The following is a 24,254-nucleotide window of genomic DNA, read 5'->3' as shown; positions in this document are numbered from 1 at the left end:
TTTTGCAGTGTTACCCCGTTATTCTCACTCGTTAAGGGCACGGGATCTGAACCGCGAGTGAAGCCCGGCTGCCTCGCCCGCAGACGCGCTCGCTAAAAAAACTACCAAACCACGGCAGGAAATTTCTTTTGAGCACGTAAGGGGAACCAAACTGGCATAATTCACCGGGTTTTATAGCTTGATCCTCAGCTGAGGCTTTCTGTAATACCCTGCTCTGCGTCAGAGGAACTGCCTTGGGAGGGACCGATACGCAAGAACAACTTGCTGTTAAGGAAACTTCCATGCAGGCACAGCCGAGTGTGAGAGGGAGATAAAGGGAGAAATAATGTCACGTTACCGAGGGCACGCTGGCATTCCAACAAAAGGGGTTATGTATGAGAAGAATATTGTACAAATCATCTGTCTGAAAAGCCCAGCCTGACTTAAAATCCCCTCCGCCATTGTTCTTTAATGAAAATACTTGTTTTAAAGGTACCTTTCAATGTAACTCGCAGCACCTGGTGCCTGTGCTGCTCCCTCGTCCTTCCCTGAGCGAGCCTTTTGACGTGTTTCCAAGGAAAGTAGGAATAATGAGCCTGGTATCCTGTGTTTCATTTTTAAAAACCGTTTTAAAATACAGGTTTTTCATCCCTCAAAGGAAGGTTTCTGTTCTCCGCAGCAGTGCCCAGGCTTCTGCCTCCCCAGCTGTGATGTGTGTTAAGACAAAAAGGGAAGCGTGCTCGGTGCCAGTGGCAGGAAGTGCCTGGAGTCCTCCTGCACCCAGATGCCAGGGATACTCATCCTGCCACCACTGAGGATCAGATCCCAGCTTGGTGCTTGCAGATTCTGCCACACCACTGAGTCCCTCCCTGAAATATGGGCTCTGAAGGGATGCAGCTGATAATTTTAAATGACTTTTTTTTCCCCTTCTCTGTACGAACATAAAAAAATTTTGTTTGTTGCAGTTGTTTTCTTGCACGTGAGAAAGTGGTAAACTGAAATACACTGGAGCTTTCCCGAGGAGGAAGGAGGCAAACCCAGCAGGGAAGCAAGAATGCTGTGTGCATTGAGCCATTACTCAGAAAAAGCTGTCTGTTCACATCCCTCTGCCACCCTCTCTTCATTTCAAAGACTAACTACTTCCTTCTCCTCCTCTCCCCTAGAAAAAAGGTTTTCTTCCCTATTTTTTAGTGGCAAGGCAATGCAATAGCAAAGGTATTGAAACCCAGTCTACTGAATAATAACTTAATGATGTGAGCCCTGTTCTGTTCCTTTTGAATGGATGGCTGCTTTGGCAGGAGAGCTGCTGGGATCTGCTCCCTGCTGGGAGGGATGGGAGGGTGGAGAAACCTGGATTGAAGCTGAACAGCAACCAGAGTGGTGTAAAACTGAACCGGGAGACAGGAATGAGGTCAATGCTGCAAGACTGTGAAATGAGGAGAAATTATATGCAGTTAAGCTGAGTTCAGGGACTGACTGGTAGTACGTTCGGAGTTTGGATGTTTGGAGTCATCTTTTAAATCCATTACTGCTCTTATCTGTCCAAGGTAAACACAAAGTGTTTAATTGGCATGTTGAAACGTGGTGCAGCATGGCAGAGGTCAGTGAAATGCACTGGCATCACACCTTCTCTTTGTATTTTCAGTGTGCACAGTCACCCCCCACAAGGAGTGGAAGCTGACAAAGCATTCCTGCTAGTTTCACTTCCTGGCAAATGCATGAAACCTTGAGCATTTACTTTGGCTCTCCAGCAAAGCAGGGCAAACCAACCACATTTATTTCGTTCGTATCTGATGTCACATCTGAATGCAGGTCTCCAGAGGTGATCTATTAATGTCCTAAAGCATCGCACCATCTGGTTCCTCTTTTGATGCGCAACATTTTGAATGCTTGGTTTAATCTCCCTGGGTTTCAGTAAATTATGTAAACTCGGAGGCTTGGCAGCAGGAGATGGGCACCATGAGGAGATGATTCAGTCATCAATATCTATTGGGCTTCCTTATTGCTGCCATTACACTTCTTTCAGTTGCTACTTACAAATGTTGCAAGTGAATAATTCATCGCACTGGGAGCTGCAAGTTAGTTTTGAAATTTGCCCACTCCGAGATTAGCTATGACTAATCCATCCTTCCCAAACGTGGAGAAGCCAACTGGGTTTCTTTTCTGCAGGGTTGGGTGATAAAAGTCAGAAATAAATTGCATGTATATGCAACTGCTGGTGCTGACATAAATCACATTTCCTTTTTTTTTTTTTTTTTTTGCTTTCTGGACAGAATTGGAGCACCTTGGAATAGATGTGAGCACAAGGCACGGCGCCGGCTGACGCTGCCCGGGAACACCATGGCTGCCGCCCCGCATCTCAACTCGGATGCGCTCCGAGAGGTCCTGGAGTGCCCCATTTGCATGGAGTCCTTCACTGAGGAGCACCTGAGGCCCAAGCTCCTGCACTGCGGGCACACCATCTGCAAACAGTGCCTGGAGAAGCTCCTGGCAAACAGCATCAATGGGATACGGTGCCCGTTCTGCAGCAAGATCACGCGGATCACGAGCCTGGCTCAGCTGACTGACAACCTCACTGTGCTCAAGATCATCGACACTGCTGGACTGGGGGAAGTGGTGGGGCTCCTCATGTGCAAGGTCTGCGGGAGAAGGTTGCCGAGGCACTTTTGCAAGAGCTGCAGCTTGGTTTTATGTGAGCCCTGCAAGGAGGCTTCACACCTGCCCCAAGGGCACAGAGTCATTGCTATCAAAGAGGCTGCTGAAGAGCGTAGGAGGGAATTTGGGACGAGGCTTGCCAGGCTAAGGGAGCTCATGGGTGATCTCCAGAAAAGAAAAGCTGCTCTGGAGGGTGTTTCAAGAGACCTGCAATCCAGGTACAAAGCAGTTCTGCAGGAGTACAGCAAAGAAGAGCGCAAGATCCAGGAGGAACTGGCCAGGTCACGCAAGTTCTTCACCACCTCTTTGTCTGAAGTGGAGAAGGTAAATAACCAGGTAATGGAGGAGCAAGCCTACCTGCTGAACTTAGCAGAAGTGCAGATAATGTCCCGCTGTGACTATTTCCTTGCCAAAATAAAGCAGGGGGATATAGCCCTCCTGGAGGAGGCGGCAGATGAGGAGGAACCAGAACTGACAAACAGTCTCCCAAGGGAGCTGACTCTGCAAGAGGTGGAACTCCTGAAGGTGAGCCACGTGGGACCACTGCAGATCGGGCAGGTGGTGAAGAAACCTCGGTCTGTTAACGTGGAGGAGTCGCTCCCGGAAACTGCAGCATCCTCGTCGGTGTCATTTAGGGAGCCTGACCTGGTGCAGGAAGAGCCCAGCTGCACACCCCATTCCTCACCAGCCAAGCCAAGGATTCCTGAAGCAGCCACGAGCATCCAGCAGTGTCACTTCATCAAGAAGATGGGCTCCAAGGGCAGCCTGCCAGGGATGTTCAACCTCCCCGTCAGCCTGCACGTCACCACGCAAGGCGAGGTGCTCGTGGCAGACCGGGGCAACTTCCGAATCCAGGTTTTTACCCGCAAGGGCTTTCTGAAGGAAATCCGCCGGAGCCCCAGCGGGATCGACAGCTTCGTGCTGAGTTTCCTCGGAGCAGACTTGCCCAATTTGACTCCCCTTTCTGTCACCATGAACTGCCACGGCCTGATCGGGGTGACAGACAGCTACGATAACTCTGTCAAGGTGTACACCATGGACGGGCACTGCGTGGCCTGTCACCGGAGCCAGCTGAGCAAGCCCTGGGGCATCGCCGCGCTGCCCTCGGGGCAGTTCGTGGTCACCGACGTGGAAGGGGGGAAGCTGTGGTGCTTCACGGTGGACCGTGGCGTGGGGGTGGTGAAGTACAGCTGCTTGTGCAGCGCGGTGCGCCCCAAGTTTGTCACCTGCGACGCCGAAGGGACCATTTACTTCACTCAGGGGCTGGGGCTCAACCTGGAGAACCGGCAGTACGAGCACCATCTAGAAGGAGGCTTCTCCATCGGCTCCGTTGGCCCCGACGGGCAGCTGGGGCGGCAGATCAGCCACTTCTTCTCGGAGAACGAGGATTTCAGGTGCATTGCTGGGATGTGTGTCGATGCCAGGGGAGACCTCATTGTTGCTGACAGCAGCCGTAAAGAAATCCTGCATTTCCCCAAGGGAGGTGGCTATAACATCCTGATCCGGGAAGGACTCACCTGCCCGGTCGGTATTGCCATCACTCCCAAAGGGCAGCTCCTGGTGCTGGACTGTTGGGATCATTGCATTAAGATCTACAGTTACCACCTGAGAAGATACTCCACCCCTTAAAAGGCATGGCTGTAAGCAAAGCCTCTCCTGGCAGCAGACATTCTTCCAGCCTCCCTGCAATCCAACAAGTGTCAAGCCTTCAGGAAGACTCTGCCATAACCGAAGGGGATCTGGCATAGAGGCCATCATGTTTTGTGTTTAGAAACAAAATAGCTGTTGTGGTGGTGGTGGTCTGCTTTTTCTTCTTCTTTTTTTATATAAAATCCATACAAGTAAGAACAAGCGCAAAGGAAGGGATCGATCCCTTGGAGAATTGGTTCCTTGCCAAGTGACTGGTCACTCCATAAACCTTCTCACCTCCTTATGCCACATCTCCTGCACCCCCAACTTTTAACCAGTGTCTTTCTTTGTGCCATAAAAGCTGAGTGACTGCTCTAAATCACCTTCCCTTACAGGACTAGCGAGGCAATCCTCCTCTCTCTCTGTGGTACTCGCAAGGAACTGGGTAGCAGTTGTCTGGGCAACTCTTAGAGAGAGCAATTTGGGATTGCATAAAACGAAATAGCCCTCATCAACCACGAGGAGATGGAGCTTTACTCCCACCCTGACAAGGGACAGTTGTCTCTCTCCCGTTTTTCTGGTGTTCAGGAGATCACCCCGTCGTGCCATTTGTGAGCTGAGTCTGTTCCATGTGTAGTGAGTACTGTGCAATCGTGGGAGACCAAGCTGAGGCAGAAAATTGCCCTCTTTATTACTGAGTAGTAAGAAAAGAGGGGTTTTATTACTACTCAGAGTCCTGCTAGGTAGAAGGGGGTAAAAAGGGAGGGGGCTGAAGGAAAAAAAAAACCTGAGGGGAAACCTAGGGTTGCTATTTACTGCTGTTTTATTATTAAATGTATCCTGGAAACTGTCTTTGGAAGGTGTACCTGGTATCTAAAATTTCATGGGGAGAGGGGAAGGGCTGGGGAAATGAGACTGGGAGATTGTAGAAAATGAGATTAAATGCAACACACTGTATGTTCACCTGCACTTCACCACTCTGCATTCCAGACCATTGCATTTAGCAATAGGTTTCCACTCATCTGCACCTCCTATGAGCAAGTTACTCACTGCTGAGATAGGGATGGGGAGGGGGGGACTATTTCACTTCTATTTTTTCATACTTGGAAGCACATCCATTGATGCACTGCCTTTTTTTTTCCCTTGCACAGCAAAACACTACATTCCTCAGATATTTTTTTTTTTAGATTTTTTTTTTTTTTTTATACAGCACCAGCAGGCACCAGAGTTGCTGTTCATCACGGCTTTGGGCCAAATGAAGCACAAAACTGCAGCTGTGTGAACCAAGGCCCCCACAGTGCTACTCTCCTGGCTGATAAATGTGTACCTCAGTGTGGTGCTGCTCGCCCAGAATAGTTTATTGAAGGAAAGATGCATTTAAATAGGGCACAGTGGTAGCATGTTAATCTGCCACAGATAATAGTTACACTGCAGTGCATTTATTTGTTGCTATCAACAACGTAGTTGCAAATTTGGGGCCACGACAGACAATATAAAAGCTGATTTTATGGTGGCTGCCGTGCTCCAGCAAATTGTTTGCTACTTGTCCTACAATGTTTGCAACAGGTGAATTTTTTTTTAAGCTCCCATATACTCTCCCCTAATGAAACAGCAAAGTGAAACAGGCTTTCTGAGCTGCTGCTGCTCCAGATGGGTGTTTGGCAGTTACAGGGTTTGCAGAAGAAGTGCTGGGAGCAGATTTTGGTGGGATTTTCGGGTTTTTTTTCTTCTTCCTGTTTGTGCTCAGCCAGAGCACTGAAGGGGCCACCACACAAACACAGCTGTGTGATGGAGCTGCCCCTCCAATCAGGGCAACTTCTGATTCCTCTTGCTATAATGCACTGGAAAAAGCTTGTGGAGAAGGGAGCTGAGGCAGGAGGTGGTAAATGGTGCTGAGGGAGCCCTGGGGACTGAACCCTCCTCCCTTCCTGAGCTGCTCCCTGTGTTTGCCAAGGCTGCCAACTTGCACATCACTATTTATACTCTCTGCTTCTCTTCTTTTGGGTGGGAAGGGGGCATGTGACAGCAATCTGGGGAGCCTTTCCCACCTTGCATGTGTGTTTTGGGGAAATGAGGACGATTACTGGGCCATGCTGCAGTTAATGACATTGTAACTGGAGGCATTTTTCCAGTATTATTGCAATGGCAGTTCCTCTCCTTCTGATGTCTTTTAAACATTTCTCCTGCTTCCAAGAACTGCTCCAAGCAGGAAGCTACCGTGGACCTGAATAACTGAAGCAATATTATCTGTGATAATATGTACCTCTGTCATTTTCTGTTCCCATGGATATTTTTTTTTTGCAATAAACAGCACACTGTACTAGCAATAACATTTCCTGGAGTGCTTGAAGGGACATAAAAAGCTGGTCCAGCAAACTGAGCAGTTGGTTACCCCAGCCTGTTCCTGGTTACAAAGTTCAAACAAAACGTCTGTCATCTGTTTCTCACTCAGAGAATTAAAGAAAATAACACTACCCTGTGATGCACTGGTGGGCCAGGACACTGCAATCAGCGCCTGGGGCTGTGTCTCGCCTGCAGCTCTTCTGGTCTGGGCTTTCAGGCAGAAAAGGGAAAAAGGAAACCTGCTGTCCCTGCCCAGGGTCTGCATGTCCCCTGACAAAACTCTCAACAGTGACTGTGAGATGATTTTGCAGAGCTCTGTTTTTTTGCTGTCGTGCCCCCCACACGGTGTTGTGATCGTCTGCCAAACAAGGAGTAATTAAGGATTGTGTTGAAATAGTTGGCTCCTGTACCTGGAGAAAGAGCTTGTCTGGTCATACGTATGTGTTTGGTTTTTAAAGATTGTGTAATAAAGGAAAAATTGATCCAATTAAAAGTGCATTGCAAACGGCTCATTTTCTTATTAAAACACTACATCTCCTCTCTTTGGTGGCAGGTTGGATTTTACAGCCAGTGGGGATTAGATTGGGAACACAATGGCTACAGGACCCCTCTTCTCAGGTTGCACAGGATAAATCTGATCTCCTTGGCAGGAGATCAGGGAACTCTACCTGACACTTCCCTCACCCACTTCATAAGCAAATGCTCAGGTTTTGAACCTTAATCCACTCTGATACTCCCACAAGGGCGATATCTTCCTTGTCACCATAGGCAGTACCTGATGTTTCAAAGGCCTGCTTCAATTGAAGTGGCTCCAAGTGCTTGGTAACAGGGCATGGGAGCCTGGCTGAAGGTTCCATCCCTGTGTGCCTGGATCATCCATGAACTGCCAGCCCTTTGCATAACAAAGGGCCTGGGGATAGGCACAATCAGGTGAGGAACACCTGGAGACACATCAGGAGCTGAGGGCTCAGCTGGACCCCAGACTTCCCTGTGTTTAGACCACTGGTCCCTCCTGGGCAGCACCAGCTCAGGCTGTCATTCTGTTGTTGCACAATAATTAAATTATTTTAAGGATCCAGATGTCTTAAGACTCTGCTCTGGGAAAGCTGGGGCTGAACCAGTGAGGAAACCTGGTCTGGCTGGGTGAGTGTGGGGGGTGTAGCTGTGAAGGATCCCAGCTCAGGTGGTGCATTGTGATGGCCAGGGAGGCTCCTGGATGGTCAGAGAGGGAAGTTTCCTTAACAGGCACACCAGCAGCACGTGCAGGTTCTCCCCTGGTCCTGCCACCCTTTTGGGTTTGTTGCTCTGGGTGAAGGATTTCATCACTTGGGCTCATCCCAGGTGATGGGAAGCAGCACTTTAAACTGGTGTGAATTGCTGGTTTATCAAACACATTCCATCCTTGCAGAACAGCTGCTGTGTGGTGCTGTTAGACCCACCCTGCCACTTTATCACAAGTTTTGGTTTCTTAGGGTAGGAAAACTAAGCCATGGGTATTGTCTGGGGCAAAAACAGGAGTTAAGGTTCCTAAAGGGATGAGGGGGAGAGCCTGTTCCTCAATCAGAGGGGGCAGAGCTACAAAAATAAAAATTAAGCCAGATGCTTTGAGTGGTTTGTATTGTATAGCTTAAGTGATTTTTCTGGGTCATTACTCAATGCGAGGATTTAAAGTTATTTCATTTTGCACAACTAATTACTCGACTTGCCTGACAATTCTGGATTACAATGAGCAGTGCATAAGGTCATTTAGCTGTCTGAGTCACAGCACATATTGTAGACTGAACTAAATTTCACGGCAACCAGTTAAGATTGTTTTTACCTCCTCTGAACAAAATGTCAAAATCTGAGGGTTGGAAATAAATATAATGACATAAACTAAGCCAGTAAGAGTGTTACAAAGGTAATAGAGTGGTTGTTTATAGGGACAGGTCTCAAGAAGAGGGAAATTCTATACGCTTTACTTCTCACCAAGCAGGTATAAGGGAAACTCATTATCTCCTTTAACAGATGCAAAACTCTCCTTACAGCTTTCTTAATGCACCTAATTGTGTCTAGGAAAGGAAAACTAAAGGTTCCCATGGACTAGTTCAATCTTAATTGTGTTAATGGCACTATCAGACCTGAGGAGAGATGAATGGAGCCTTGAAAGGACAGGAGAGACCCACAGACCCTACTCAGAGGAATATAGACTACTATTTTAGCAGTTCCAGGCTCTATTCTTAATTTTATAAGGATATTTATGAAGAGAAATATAATTTACGAAGATCTTTTGTCAAAACTGCTGAGTTTACAAGAAAACATGAAAACTGTCACCTCTTAAAGGTAAATGCAATTAATGGCATGTAGTCCAAGAGAAGAGAAGCAAGTACCTGGGAGGGCAGGGGCCAGAAAGCCTTAGGGGTTGTGACAGGACCTGCCAGAACACAGCCCCTCCATGGACTATTTCCATAAATGATCTGTTACAGAGAGGGAACATCTTTCACATCTGTAGCAGCCACAGGCTCAGCTTGCTGAGTGCCAATGTGGCCAGGGAACCTTAGCCAAGGAAACTCTAGATAGAGATCACAGGAAATGCAAGAAAAACAAACATTTCTTGCACTGCAGACCTAAAGCAACGTTATCAGCTGGGCAGTGAAACCCTCTGGATCTGCTCTGTCCATGCACAGCACATCCCGAGCCCATCAGCATCCCTCCCCGCTTCCCAGCTGGGCTTCTCCACTGGGAACAAGCAAGACAGAACAGCTCTTGGGGAAATCTCGCTGGGGCTGCCAGATTTGGCAATCAGAGCAGCTCTTCCCTTTCCCTAACCATCTCCTATTCCTTATCCAGCCAGACTGAGGGGCCACGGAGTAACCACGTCTCTGATAAACTTCTATCAGTGAATGAAGTGGTTCACGGCGGGTGGATTTACTGGATGGAGGGATCATTCTCTTTCCTCCTGTACATTTTCTGAGTCTCTGTGGTGGGGTGACTCCCAGCCTCCACCTCCAGTTTTATTACTGTGCATGTTGGTGTGGAATAGCCCAATTCTGGTCAGCAGCCCTGGCTGTGTCCCCTCCCAATACCTTGCCTATCCCAGCCTAGTGACTGTGGGGACAGAATGGGAAAGGAAGAAGCCTGGATGCCATGCAGGCACTGCTAAGCAGCAGCCAACATGCTGAGGCGTTCTCCACACTGGTTTATCCAGAAATCCAAAGCACAGCACCACAGGAGCCACGACAAAGCCACTTCCCTCCATCCCACCAGGCCCGGCACATTCTTGCACACAGCAGGATGTGGCTGAGGGCACCACGTGTGTCCCAGCTGCCAAACAAAGATGCTCACACAATGGGTACGAACTTAATGAGGTGCCATCAGCGTTAAATGCTGCCTTCCACGGGGGAGAAAACCGATGTGGGCTCCCATGGCACAGATCAATGGCTGGGTCGATCTCAAGGTTCCCGCTCGGAGGCCACTCGATGAGTGAAAGCATTGCTTGGCTGCACAGAGCCAGAGCAAGCAGACCCAAAAAATGGGCTTTTAATCACTCTGCGTGAAATAAAACTGGAGTTTGCTTTGGTCTGGTCACGGACTAAAGCTGTTCCTGGGAGGGAGCCTGGGGGATGCTCCCATGCCTGCCCTGGAAGAACACAGTACTCGGTGTGCACAGCACTGCCACAGAGCCTGTTTGGCTCTCTCATTTGCAGGATTCCCTCCTTCAAATCCTTAGGAACAAGGTGTGCTGGTTTCAGCTGGTGTAGAGCTAACTTTCTTCACAGTATGGGGCTACGTTTTGGATTTCTGAGCTCAAACCATGACACAAGGGCAGGCACCTCACTCCGCCCAGCACACACCTCATCCACCTGCAGGAGGAAGGGGAACACTTGGCACTCCTCTGGGCAGAGCAACCTGCTCATGCCAGCAGTGACAGCAGCACTGACTTTGTGCCGTCCCTGGCCAGAGCTGGATCCCTTTCCCCTCCACTTGGCTGAGGGAAATGCTCTGCAGACACAGACCCACGTCACAGGCTCCCGTGCCGGCGGCGAGCGCGGCGTTCGGGCGGCTCCAGCCTCAGCACAGAGCCAGTGCCTGATCCCAGCTGCCAGCGGCGTGGTCTTCTCTTCAAAACCATGTTTTCAATTAGGGTTTCATGCGCAGATTGTGCCTTTATTGGCGGAGGCCTCCTCCTGAGGCCCCGAGATTGATTTACGAAGTTGATTAAAATATTAAAATAATTGTGTGCGATGCTGCAAACACCCTGCGATGTGCATTTTTCTCATAGTTGGTGTCGTTCCAATTAGTTTGAGCCTCTCCTCTTCCCCTCCTCTTGTGACCTGCTTTGTTCACTAACAAATTACAGTTACCCTGGTCCTACTTTTGTATTTAATAGAGATGATGCATATGTGTGTGCACTGAACAGTTTGGAATGGGCTGGTGAGCAGTGGGGAGCCCGGCAGGCTGGAGCTGTTCTGAGTAGAGAAGGCATCCAGAACTGTCTAGCTGGAGGTATTTATTCTGATCTGCCTTATGCCACTGGCAAAATGAGGGTGAATCAGTGGAGAAGCAGGGAATAAAATCTATCTATCATGAACAGCAAGCTCTTTCTCTTGGCTAACTGGGATTTCTGTGTCAGAGAGCCCTGGGTTTCCTGTGACGCCTTCTAAGTCCACAAGCTGATCTCCCCAGGTATCATCAAGAGCCCTGAACATCCTCAATGTCCTTCCAATAGCATTTTGTGGCCATCAAAGAGCTAAGTACAGCACTGGTCCCCTCTGCACTGCCCACAGCACCAAAGTTCACCCCACCAGCTACCAAAGCCACAGGCGGAGCCACACACAAAGCACAAAGTTGGAGCCAGCACCCAGTGCCCAAATGCTGCACAGTCAGAAATCAAAAGTTTATGTCCAGGCATTACATGCAAACCCCCAGGGGCATCCCTGGGGTCCCATGAGTGCTTTGGTGCTTCACAGGCAGTGGGAAGGACGCTCTGGATCCTGCCCTGGGGCAGCCCTACGAGCAGCACAGGGCAGGCACAGCTCTGGGAGTGTGGGCAGGAGGTGGGTGTGGAGCGAGGAGCTGCCTTGGCCAGCTGCATACCATGGACTAAAATGGAAATCATCCTGTCAGCGAGGCACTGCAGGCCCTGTGCCACCACGGGGCTTTGTGGCTGAGCCCTGGGAGCCACTGCTGCCCCCAGCCATGGGGAAGGTGAGAGGTTGGGAATGGGAGATATTTCACCACCAGATCAAGCACTGCCACTGTTCACGTCCCCTCTGGCCCAGCATCATGAAACAGCAACAATGCTCATGCCCAGCTCGGACTGCAGTGGCTGCCTCTCATTCCCACCCGGCATCACTTGAGAAACCTGTGTCTGAAGTGATGGCAGTGGGACCACGGGGCACTCCAGGTCTGCTCCCCACCACCCGTGTTTGCCCCAGGACTGCAGGGAGCGCTCCCGAATGATTAATAACATCGCGAGTACGCAAACAACCCACCTCCACGGCGCTTTCTCCTGCTAAACAGGGGCATTGCTATGGCAAACTTCATTTATCACTATTTAAAACCCAAACAAACGAGTACAGGGTGTTATAAATACGCTGACAAGACGAGCTGCGCTGGGAAAACAGGGGGAAAAAATGAGCCAGGAGCAACGGAGGAGGCGTGTGGGAGCACATCTCCATTTGCTGGCTTCCATGGAGTGAGGCTGCTCTTGGCAGCACCTGCAGGGCAGGATTCAAGTGCTTTGATGACCTCTGTCACCATCAGCCCTACAATGGGCCCTGTAATATACCACAGATGTTTTTTGAACAGAAAAATATCAGACCCGGGGAATATCCCCAACTCCCTGGAGGAGAGAGATGAATTGGCAAATGGAAGGCTACAGCGATAAGGGAGTTTTTATAAACATAACCTAATTGTATTACTTCAAAGTCCTGAAGTTTATTGCCCTGTTTAATGATGTGTCTCGTTATTTATGGTGTAGCACAATGAGTCTGCTATTGATTTAATGCACTTCCTTAAAGACTGTCATTGTCACAAGCAATAAAACAAAGCCATTCTGAGACAGCTCATTTATGTCACATCTCCATCAGCCGACCCCAAGCACCCCCAGCATGTGGGGGCCACCGTGGTGAAGGGGTCACCCTGGGGAAGGATGGAGCCAGAGTGTGGAAGCTGAAGGGCAGGAGCTGGCAGGGTGGGTTTGCCTGGCTCAGGGATGCTGCCAAGGGACACGTGCCACTGTCTCTTGACACTGGGCACTCAGTTTGGAACAAGTCTCCTGCTTGAGCCCACTAACCAGCATGGTGAAGGTAAATGCATGGAGAGAGGGGGTGATTTGTGCCCCTGCCCGTTCCCGTCGCCCTCCTCACCTTTCTGGTACTGGAGCCAGAGCTGCTGCTGGACCTTCTTGCTGGGGAAGTGGATGGTGCAGCTGAACTCGGAGCCGTACAGCGCCTCTGCGATGTAGTGGGAGCCAAACTGCTGGATGAAGGAGAGCAGCTCCTCCCGGCTGCTGTCCTTGTTCAGGATCTTCAGGATGTTTGCAAAGCCTGTGGGAGGGAGGCAGGGGGTGGGTGGGTTGGCCAGGCAGGGCTGGTAGCCACAACCCAGGGCAAGGAGCCCCACAGGATCCCTGCTCAGGTCATACAAGTCCCTGGGTGGGTGCAAAGTGCAGTTCCTCCTCTCTTACCTCCATCATCTACCTGATCCTTTGGAATCCACAACCTGTTAAAACCCTGGGCTGTGGCTCTGAGTTCCTTCTATGATTCCTCTCCCTAAGAGATTTCTCAAAGCATTTTACAGGGATGTGCACTAGGACACGTGTGCACACACACACACACACCCCCACACCCACATACCCCTCCTGCCAGCTCCAGTCTGGTGGCACATCATCAACGCTCTCCCCAGAGGATGTGCTTGGCCTTTCCTTGCCTGTATCCATAACCAGAGGTGTTCCATCTCTAGTCCACACACCCAGCACAACTGATAACTATTTTTGAGAGAGATGGAGACAGCCCAGAGGGACACACGGGGCTGGGCTGACGGCAGCTCCATGGGTGTGCAAGGGCTGGGGTTTGAGCAACATCCATGGAGACAGCAGGGACCTCTGGCATGGGACAAGGACACGGACCCTCACTGCTCTGTGCAGGTGAAACATCCTGGAGGCACTGGTGACTCCACAGCACCTCGGCATCATTTAGAATGGCTGATATCATCGTTTTGGTTCAGTGGTGGAACGGAAAACATACTGCAAGAAAATACGTCATAACTGTCACCAAAATGAGATTATCTGGCTGGTTGCTTGCTTGGTTTATTGAAAGGGAAGGTTGGTTTAATAAAAAAAGCCAGAAGAATTCATTGTGAGCTGAACCCGAGTATTTTTTTCGGCTCTGAGCAGGTTATTTCATTTTGGGGCTGTGCAGCCTGTTAGCACTAAATCTTTTTTTTCCCTTCTCTCTCCATTTAAGAACTCGTTGATTTTTAAATAAAAAATGCTATTTTGAAATGAAAAGGCAAAACATTTCAGGTCGCAACAAAATGTTTCAGCATTTCTGAAACAAAATGTGTAGCTATAAAAACGTGGAAGTGAAATGTTTTGACATTTGCAGGATCCTCCCACCCACCCCTTCTTCATCTGCAACTCCCGGCTTAATATGACCTGCTTTTACAAGTGCTTTGGGTCCTTTTGATACCACATTTTTGAAGTACTTGCTGATTTTCATACCTATACGTACACACAGCCACCCCCCACGAATCCTCCCCACAGTGTTGCTTATTGGCTTCATCCTGACTTTGACCCCAGTTCTTGGCTGAGCTGCACAAAGTCCCTGCCTCAGGTTTCCACCCTGTAAAAAGGAGGAAAATCTCTCTGCCTGCCTCTGCAGCACTGCTGGGAGCAGACCCTGGAGGTGGGAAATGTCAGTGGGATGCTTGGGGCAGATGGACACCACCCACCCACACAGACACACGTCTCCCTGCCCCTGGAATCCCTCACCTGCAGAGAGGGTGATGGAGCTGAGCTTCACCCTGTAGAGGTTGCTCCTGACCCGCCAGTGCTGCACCATGGGGTAGCCCATTGCCTCGTCGTACTTGATGTCCCCTGCAAAGGAAGAGCCACTGCTGACCACGCTCTGGGGAATGCTTAATGCTCCCACCAGGCAACTGCTTTGCAAGAGGTGAGAAATGGGATGGTTGGAGGGACAGAAACCTCTTTGGCAGTGATGCCACGGGGTCTTCAGGCTGCTGGCAGGACCAGCACTGCAGATGCCGGGAGCTCATGGGGACAGAGATGCTGCCATCTGTGTCAGGGTGGACTCACACAGCCCTCAGACTATTCCTGCCCCAGGCACACAGGAGGGATGGCACAAAGGACCCTGAGATGCCACTGGTGCTGATTCCTCTCAGCAACCATGCTGGGATCCAGGGTGGGAAAAGGGGTTCTTAATTCTGCACTTGCCCCAGGGGCACTGAGCCTGGGGGCAGCTCATACCAGTGAGAAGTTGGAGGTCGGGAAGGGGCTCCGAGAGGACACCGCGGCACTGCTCCTCCACGGGCAGCGGGATCACCAGGAGCCCGTCAGCCAGCTGTGGGAAGTCCTTGATGAAGTTATTCTCCCTGCAGAGAGAAAAAGACAACTGCAAAGCAACGATGCAGGGCACGGCCGGGCAGCGGGGCTGAGCTGCCCCAGTGGCACTGGGACAGGCAGCTCAGGAGGGTGAGGGACATCTCCTTGAGCAGGAGCCCTACCAGGGGATGGGGTTTGCAGCCCCCGCTGCAACCCATCCCTGGCTTTGCAGCCCTCTGAGGTGATGTTTAATGAGCTCCCCAGGGACCACAGCTCCATTAGCACTCCAGAAGCATGGAACGTCTCTCAGCCTGGGGACCCAGCTACTGTTTTGGCCCAGATTTTCCAAGTGGGCCACTGGAGAGGGGATAGAGAGTGGTGAGGAGAGAGGAACAGCTGCCACACCTCAAAACTGCCCCTTTCCACACCTACAGCATCTTGATAAGGACAGTCAAGAGGCACCAGACCAAGCCCTGCTGGAGCTCCACACAGCAGGCAGCACCATCACCCCACAGCTTCACCCCCCGACGACTCGCTCTCCGAAAGGAGCAAAAAGCACTTTTACAGACAGGCACCAAAAAAACCCACTCTCGTGTACAGCTCACAGTGCAATTTTACTACACATGCAGGATCTTTCCTAACCTTGGCAGGTATAACATTGTATAATAGGCCCCTAATGAATTGTTTCTAGAACAACGGTACCGGGGAAATTATTTGAAATGGTGAACAGACAGGTCTCTGGGAGACGAGCCTCCCCCGGCAACCGAAAGCGCCTCACGCCTGCGCAAAGGAAACAGGAGGGGGGATTTTAAATATTGATCTTAGAGCCAAAATATAGGCCAGGAGGCTCCACGTCCTCCAGGTACGGAGACAAAAGGGCAGCGGAGCAGAAGAAAGGGAGGTTCCTGCAAAAGCAGGCCAGCCCCAGGAGCCAGGGGGAGGTTCAGGCTGGCACCGCCTGCCCCAGTTGTGTTTTTTGGAATAGACTTTCTGTTAAAGAGCAGCTGGTTTCACTCGCCTTCCCTGATTTTACCCCTCACAGCCCATTCCCTGGGGGGGTGCTCCGCCATCCCATGATCATCTCGCAAGTGGGGACACCCTGGCTATTTCCATGAGTCCCACTGCAGTGAGATGCTGAATTCGTGGAACACTTCCCCAGGGTCCTCCCACTGCTCCGGGGCCAGGATACGGCCAGTGCAACCTGAATGAGAGGTGAGCAAGAGGCCACAGCACTGTGCAACCAGCCTGGGGATGTTCCCAGCCCCGAGCCAGGTGAGAAGCACGGGGATGAGAAGCTGACAGTGGGAACACGTGAGTGGGGTCCAGAAAGTGTTCAAGGCCAGACTGGATGGGTCTTTGAGCAAGCTGGTCTAGTGGCAGGTGTCCCTGCCCATGGCAGGGGGCTGGAACTAGCAAGGTCCCTTCCAACCCAAACCATGCCAGTATTCCCTGGCTGCACAGGCAGCAGCTGCCTCCTGCTACACCCCCACCTCCAAGCTGTCGGCACCTGATTGTGTCTCAGGAGCTTCATTTTAGGCACTGCCAGAGAGAAAGTGCTTTATCTGTCTGAGGGGAAAAGCCTCTTGCTCACACCGTGCTCACAAATCTCCTATTGATCCTGCTGGGTGTGGGATCCCCGTGGTGGAGCGTTCTGCTGCTCTGAGCCCTGGGGGAACTGCAATTACTGCCGGAGTCGGGAGCCGTGTGGGTGGTAGGAAATGGGGCTGCAAAATTAGGCACGTCGGGAGGGAATAGGGCAAGGAGTGTGTTGGAGTCTCTGCTGCTCTGCCTTAGCAAAGCAGGGAAAACATCAGCTCTGCCAAATCCCAAAGCCATGGAGAAGCGTGATACTGTGCTGGGAAAGCGGGATGCAGCTGCACTGAGCCTGCCAGCCATCCTGGAGCATTGGGATTGTCCCCTCCCTGATGGCTCAGCCCCATACCCTGCACCAGAGGTGAGCACAGAGGCCAGGAGGGTCACTGCCTGCCCAGTCCCACATCCCACCTCCAAGAGGACCAGGAGGGGATGCCCAAAAGGACAATGTCACTGGCTGGTGGCACCTTCCCAAGTGCTCTCTCACATGAAGAGACAGACCTGGCAGTGCCAGAAGAGCTCAGCCCCAGAGGACAAAAACACATGGTATGACAAACACCAGAAGCTTGTGTTCACCCACTCCCCTGCACCCCAACATGGGGCACAGAAGATGCAAAGAAGCAGCGTCTCCTCTTCCCCCTCTCAACCCACCTGGAGCATCTCACCAACACCTGCCTATGCCATGAGCCCATAAAACAGCTATCCATGGGCATGAGTCTGACTCATCCTTGAGGCAGGACAGCCTCAGGGGCTGGTGGTCCATGTGTGGGCAGCTAAGGAGGGAGGAGCTGGAGGAGACACTACCAGTTCAAAGGGACCCACACACAGCAGCTGCCCCTATGAGAAGGTAGTAACCCAACAGATGCACTCTGCAGGCAGGGCTGGCTTCTGCAATCCATTTGGTTAACTGCTCTGCACTTGAAAAGTCAAGAAAAAACAAGGAGCAAGTGGAAGCCAAGGTGTGGGCACACACACCAACATGTGCCCACAGCACGCTCTTGTAAAACAAAGGAGGAGCAGCACAAGGCAGAACTTCAGGAGCACTTCCACGATGCATTTCTGCTACCAAACCCTTCCCGCATCTCTTTCCCCTCTCGCCACCTCCAGCCCCCCACTCCCTGCCATCCCAAGGAAGGGATGAGCCAAAGCCATGCAGGGGGAGCACTCGCTGGGTGCAGGGTGCGGGCACGGCACAGCCCCTCTGCAGAGCCTCCGCTGCCTCTGCAGGTGCAGGACGGCAAACCAGGAGCACAGGCGATGGGGACACACCAGGCAGGGGACACTGCTGCCAGAGCTGCCCAAGGCATGGCATTCCATGGATCTGCAGCCGGCAGAGGGCTGCAGCTCCTCTTCCACGGGGCCTTAATAATAAACCCGTGGCTCGCGCGCTGCTCGCTGTGGAGGCACAAAAAAAGAGTTCCTGCCAGGCTTTTGTGCTCTCTGGAAGCTCTGATCAAAGCCATCGGGCTCTGTGGGAGGGACAGGGACACAGACAAGGGGAAGGATGTGACAGCATCCCTGTGCACGTGCCTCCATCTGCTCCCTGACGAGCCACCTCTGCACAGGAGCAGGACCAGGTGTGGGATTCACACCTGGGGCTCCGTGTTGTTTCCAAGAGGCACGGCAATGCCTTCATGACCTGGAAGTTCCTACCAATCATGGAGCCAGGTTTATTCCAAAGAGATCAGGGGGGAGCCAGGCAAACCTGCTAGGCCTACAGCATCCTCCTCTGTCTCCTGTTCTGCTCTCCCAGCATCTCCCCAACACTCAGGAAGCAGCTGCCAGATACTCAGTGGAGCAGCGAGCACGCTGCTCTCTCCAGAATCCACCCAAGGGCACAGTGTTCTCCTGCTGGGGATCTGAGCTTCTCCTGGGGCATTTTGCAGATACTGAGTCATTATACAAGGAAATGCAGTTTCTCTTTCTCAGCCCTGGTCCCCAACAGCATCCAACCCAGAGTACCTGCCTGCCTTGGAGGGAACTGACTTCCATATGAATGAGTCTGGTGCTGGGAAAGGTCAAATAGCCAAAGGCTTTAGCGAGCTCTGGTACCAGCAGGGTCGGCTCAGGGTGGGCTGAGGAGGAAGACAGTTGTTTGGATTAAACTGAGCTCAAAATCCTGGCCTTGATGGACACTTGGTGTAACCTTGGAGTCATAAAACATGCCTGTTACCTCTGGTGACACAGATAACTGACAGCAGCTCCCCTGTCCCAGGGTGCTGGTGGGGTAACAGGTTCTCAGGTACCAGGATGGGGGCTCAGGCAGTGAGAACCCACTGTTCTCCTGTTCTTTTGACACCAGATACACAAACTAGCCATGTTTTTGGGGACTCTGACCTTAAACACCACCCCCAAGGTCATGTGGCTTGGTGCAGTGCAGGGCTGCATTGCTGCTCTCCGCAGCACTGGCAGCATCTCACACAACCCATGGGAAGCCTCCAAAAAAAACCAGTGTCCCACAGCACCCCTGAGCAAAATGGGCTTTTGGGAGAGCAGGAGAGCTTGAGGCAGACACTGGGGAGTAGGTGGAGTCCTGTGGTCCTCCTGGATGGGGCCATGGCTGGCAGATTCTGGTCCATGGCACAACGATCCTGACCCTGGGGTACTGCATCTCCTTGCTGAGATGCTGAAAGCCAGGGCCAAGCTTGCAGTGGGATTCTGGCCTGCTGCAGGGAAAGGTCAGCTGGTAGCTGATCATTCATTTTCCTGTTAGCAACACCACTGGGTGAAGGAGCAGCTTCTCCTCCTCGGCTCAGTCAGCTGTGGCGTCCTCCCTTCGCACTCTGCTCCCAAAGGACATGGCCTTGAGGACAGACTGTGCCCACCAACACTTTTGGAGACCCTCCTCGCCCCTGTACAACTCCCACTGTGAATCCAAGCACCAGCTGCCACCACCCACCACCGACAGCAGATAAACAGTCTGCATTGCAGCAATCGGGCAAGTATATTCATGAAGGGGTAAACATATATATATAAAATGACCCCACAAGTGATTAGCTTATGCCCTGAAGCGTGAGATTTAATTACCCTTATCTGAGCCAGCACAGCTACAAATGTTAATCACATTATCATCCAGTGAGCTTATGTTCAGCAAAGTGCCTACGCGAGGACCGTGCTTTCTGCTATGCAAGCCTGAGAGGACGCCTGCTCTGGCAAAGAATTATTTATTAATCTTACTTCTTTCTGTCCCACATTGGCTCAGGGAGAACATGATGGATTTGAGGCTATTTAGTGCCAGCGATTTAGTGCCAGCTTTTCACCCAACTTTCCCTTGGAGAAGTTCCCACTGGGGTGGCTGCAAGCTCAGGAGAGCCCAGCCTGCATCTGACATGGGGACATTGAGAAATAGCTTCTTTTTAGCTTGTCATCACCAAAATAAAAATTGATCTGGAGTCACTGGGAGACAGAAAAGAGAGTATCCTGTTGCCACAGCCACTTAGGAGAAGGTAAGTGGTGAATTATAAAGGTTTAATGCAAATCCTCTGAACCAGCAGTTACTTACTCCAAATTCACTGGGCATTAATTTCAGTGAGGCCCCATCCCTGTAGAACGGGTCAGGATAAAAAAAGTGACACTGGTTGGGTTTTGCCAGGTCCTGGAGCCCGTTCCAGCTCCCCAGCTTTCAGCCTTAACCATGGTTTGCAGTGATGTATGGTCAGACCAGGCTGTGAGGAGAGAGGGGACACACAACCCTGATCCCTCCGGTGCGGCCACAGCCGTCGCCCCCATTCCTCCATCAGCCCCTGATGCTGCAGGTAAAACTCTGTGCTGCCCATCCCTCCATGTCCCCAGCGTGTCCCACTTCAGTGCCAGCAATAAACAGCCTGACAATATTCAATAGCTGCCTTACCCCCTGGTTCAGGGAGAATTAGCATTTAAATTGAGGTGTTTCAGGAGGTAAATCACGCTGGTGCTGGGGCCGCAGTGCCTGCAGGAATGCACTCAGGCTGGTGGTGTGATGGGTCTGCAGGGGTGGTGCTCAGCACCATCCCCTCCATCTGCCCTTGGACTGAGCCCCAAAACCCTCCACGGGGCTGGGAGCAACTGGGACCCTCTTCCTACCTCCTGCTCCCCCTTGGATTGGGCTCTTTGATCCCAGCACTGGAATACTAATTGTGGTGCCACACTGGCACAGCTGTGAGAGACCCTCAGTGGCAGAACCGTGGCTCCTCTTCCCTCACTGTGCCCATTTGGAGGACAGTGAAGAATGGGAGGGAACAGCAAGAACCAGGGCAAAGGGTGGTGGCTCTCACCAGGGACCGTGGACGAGAGCAGGAACTGCAAACACCATTACTGCCTGTGCCACCAGGAATGTGGTGCCATGCAGGGACCCTGGCCATGGCACAGTTATGGAGACAGCCAGCAAATGACATCTGGACATAGGACTTTAAGACCTGAGACAGCAGTGGCAGCCAGATAGAAATGCACAGGTGGTGGGGGCAGCACTGCAGGGAATGGGATTCCTTCCTAGTGAACAGTTTATTCCTTGTAAAACAGGAATTCAGTTGATCCAAAGGTATTTGTCAACTCTGCTTGAAACAGCTACAGAACCTGAGCAGATTTTTTTTCAGTTGTTTCTTAAGTACAAAATAGATGGAGGAAGACAAATAGTTCCTATCACTGCACTGCCACCACCTCTGTTCCTCCCAGCATGTCCTTTGCCTCCCTGGGAACTAAAGGCAAGTTTCAGCAGAGACTGTGACTTCTTTTCCCTTCTCCATTAGTACACTGGAACATCAACCTCTTTTCACATCACCAGTGCTGGTGTTGAACTGATAACTCAACTCTCCACACCACTCATGCCCGAGCCCAGGTCAGCAGCTCCCTCTGGCCCCAGAATTCCTGTGCCCAAGCCCATCAACATCATGCTCCTCCAATCCTGGTCCATTCCAACCTGATTTTCCCACGGATATCTCCAGACATCCTCCAAACACTGAAGCCCCAAGTGATGCCACCAAGCACTGAGAGAAACTCAGCCAGTGGTGCCCACCACTGCAGCACTGATGGTGAACATGATATTCATGATATTCACCATCATGGAGAAAAACTGCATCCTGTCCTGAAGTCATTTCTAAAGGAAACACAAAGGAATTTGCTTTGAGATGGAGAAGTGGCAAGAGACAAGAGCAGAGATCTTCCTCCTGTGCTCCACTGAGCCCTGGAACAGGGAGCCAGTGGGAAGATGTGCTGCTGGAGAAGGTCCACCACCAGCACATGGCTCTGGCCAGCAAAGGCAACAAAGTTCAGGTGGAATATCCATAGCCTGGCCCCTGCTTATCACCTTTTACTCTTCTCCCCACCCCGCTCACCATTACACAGCTATTTATTTATTCCAGTAGGCAGTGTCTCCTGTGGGTGAAATCCTGTGGTAGGCTGTGGATCTTTCTTCCCTCAGAGTGCCTGTTGGGAACAGGCTGCAATGGAGTGCCAAGTAAAAACAAATTTGGGAAATTGCAGTTCCCACAGCAACGCCTGGTGCCTGTGCAGCAAGGCAGCGTGCAGGCTCACAAACCTGGATTTATGCCTTATTTGTGGAGTCAGGGCTGCAGGAGGAATCCTGTGCAAAGCTCTAGTTTTCACTCTCTTACAGAACTTTGCAAATATACGGATTATTCCCTTTGAGGTTGAAATTTGCTGTGCTTGACCTAAGCTTAAACATGATTTCCTGCAAGAAGTTTTAATAAAGGTTAAAAAAAAAGCATGTTTGAGCGAAGGAAAAAAATAAAAATCAGACACACTCGTGGCTGCAGAAAAGGAAAAGAATCAGAGAATCACAAACTGGTGTGGGTTGGAAGGGACCTTAAAGATCATCCAGTTCCAACCCTCTGCCATGGACAGGGACACCTTCCACTAGACCAAGTTGTTCCAAGCCCCGTCCAACCTGGCCTTGGACACTTCCAGGGATTCAGGGGCAGCCACGGCTTCTCTGGGCAACCTGTGCCAGGGTCCCACCACTCTCACAGTGCCTCAGCAGCCTTGTCCTGAGCCTTGAACCTGGTGGCAGGGCCAGGAAGACACATCTGAGGCACGTGCCATCCCTCCTCGACTGGAAGGTCTGGGGAATTCCCAACATCTGATGTGGATGATGAGAAATCGGCACACCTGCAAAGGGCTGGCACTGCTCAGTGTCTGCCAGCAGGATCCATGTCTGGCTCCACGTACCTGCTCTTCAAGGTGTCTCCCTCCATTATCTTTGCCCCCACTGACAGACAGAGGCTCTGACCCTGTCAGCTTCCATAAGCTCAGCAACTCCCAGCTCTGTTACGATTTGAGATGATGGACAGACCTCCTGGAGCAGCTCACAGAGCTCCTGCCCACCAGGCTGTGGCCAGTGTGAGATGATGTGGGCAGGTCTCCCTGTGGGGATGATTTTTCTATGCCTGGACACTCCCTGTGGGTGATGATTTCAGCGCTGAGCTGAGCCAGGGCCGCGGGTCCTCTCCCACGGGTTGTTTGGGTGCTGTTTGCAATCACTTCCCAAGCACTGCTCAGTCAGTTCCATCCCTGGCGCTTCCCTTGCCATTGTTTGTAACGAGGCAACAAATGCAAAACTCCCACTGACTCCAGAGGAGCCAGGACTACCCGCCAGGACTTCCCAAGGAGCTGGAGCGAGGCTGGTGCCTGAGTTGCATCCAGTTCCTGTGGGATTTGGGCACAGCTAAGTGCAGCCAATGGCCTCTCCACACACCAGCAGCCCCTCGCACCAGCAGCTTTTCCAGGGAAACCCACAGCCCAGCCGCAGCTCCCCGGGAAGCACAAGAACTGCCTTTAATATTAATATTTGCCTTTCCAATGTAAATGCAGACCCAGCTCTCCGCTCAGCACACACATCCATTCTCTTTAACAATTTGAGGTCTTAAAATATTTTTTTTCCCTCTCTCCTAAGCTTCATCGTTAACCTTTAAGATGAAGATAAGGCGTAAGAGTTTGGAAAGGAATCAGGAGGGACCTTGGAAATGAGCCAGGAGCAGTGTTAATACTGGGCTGCACATCATATCTCTTTGGTTCTTCTCTCCCCCCAGGGTGATTCGGACTGCTCTTGACTACCACCATGGTATTACAAACTGTAATGAGGTTTGGAAAATAAGAAACCCACTGCGGCGTGGGAGAAACTAATAGAAATTGTTTTGTCTTCTCTCTATTAGCCATTAGAAGCAGAAGAAAAACAGCCACAGGCAGTGGCAGGGCTGCAATACCACCACACATTTCATATGCTGGCACTCCGACAAAGTCATTTCAACGCAGCTAATGCTCCCACTTCCCCTCTGCACCAGACCTCCCGTGTGCCAGCATGGGCTCCAGCTGCACCAGCACCCCTGTGCCAGGATCCTGAGCCTGGGGTGACCCCAGTGGTGCCCAGTGCCTGCCCAAGGTGCCCATGAAGGATGCTTGGCCAGCCCACAGCTCTACCAGCCTGGTGTCCTAAGGGACAGGGACATGCAGGGAGGCAATGGCAGTACCCAGGCAGGGCAGTGCTTGGGGACACTTCCCATAAGCAGCAGCTCCCTGG

The 24,254-nt window shown here is 51.4% G+C and overlaps 2 protein-coding genes across 2 annotated transcripts in view; one reads left to right on the top strand and one right to left on the bottom strand.

Moving 5' to 3' along the window:
- The window catches only part of ASTN2 (astrotactin 2), a 272,653-nt gene that overhangs the window by 102,077 nt on the left and 146,322 nt on the right, over positions 1-24,254 (bottom strand). Inside the window, exons 13-15 of the mRNA XM_018074363.3 lie at positions 15,077-15,201; positions 14,582-14,686; positions 12,957-13,136 (exon numbers count right to left, since the gene is read on the bottom strand). Coding sequence (XP_017929852.1) covers positions 12,957-13,136; positions 14,582-14,686; positions 15,077-15,201 — 410 coding nt within the window. The remainder of the gene's footprint in view (positions 1-12,956; positions 13,137-14,581; positions 14,687-15,076; positions 15,202-24,254) is intronic.
- TRIM32 (tripartite motif containing 32) lies at positions 2,256-5,115 on the top strand. Its single transcript, XM_029960529.1, has one exon. The coding sequence runs from the start codon at positions 2,320-2,322 to the stop codon at positions 4,261-4,263; it is 1,944 nt and encodes a 647-aa protein (XP_029816389.1). The 5' UTR covers positions 2,256-2,319; the 3' UTR covers positions 4,264-5,115.

Source organism: Manacus vitellinus, unplaced genomic scaffold, assembly GCF_001715985.3.
Source record: "Manacus vitellinus isolate BGI_N305 unplaced genomic scaffold, ASM171598v3 scaffold_27_pilon, whole genome shotgun sequence".
Classification (NCBI taxonomy): Eukaryota; Metazoa; Chordata; class Aves; order Passeriformes; family Pipridae; genus Manacus; species Manacus vitellinus.
This window is presented reverse-complemented; position numbering and strand designations above follow the sequence as displayed.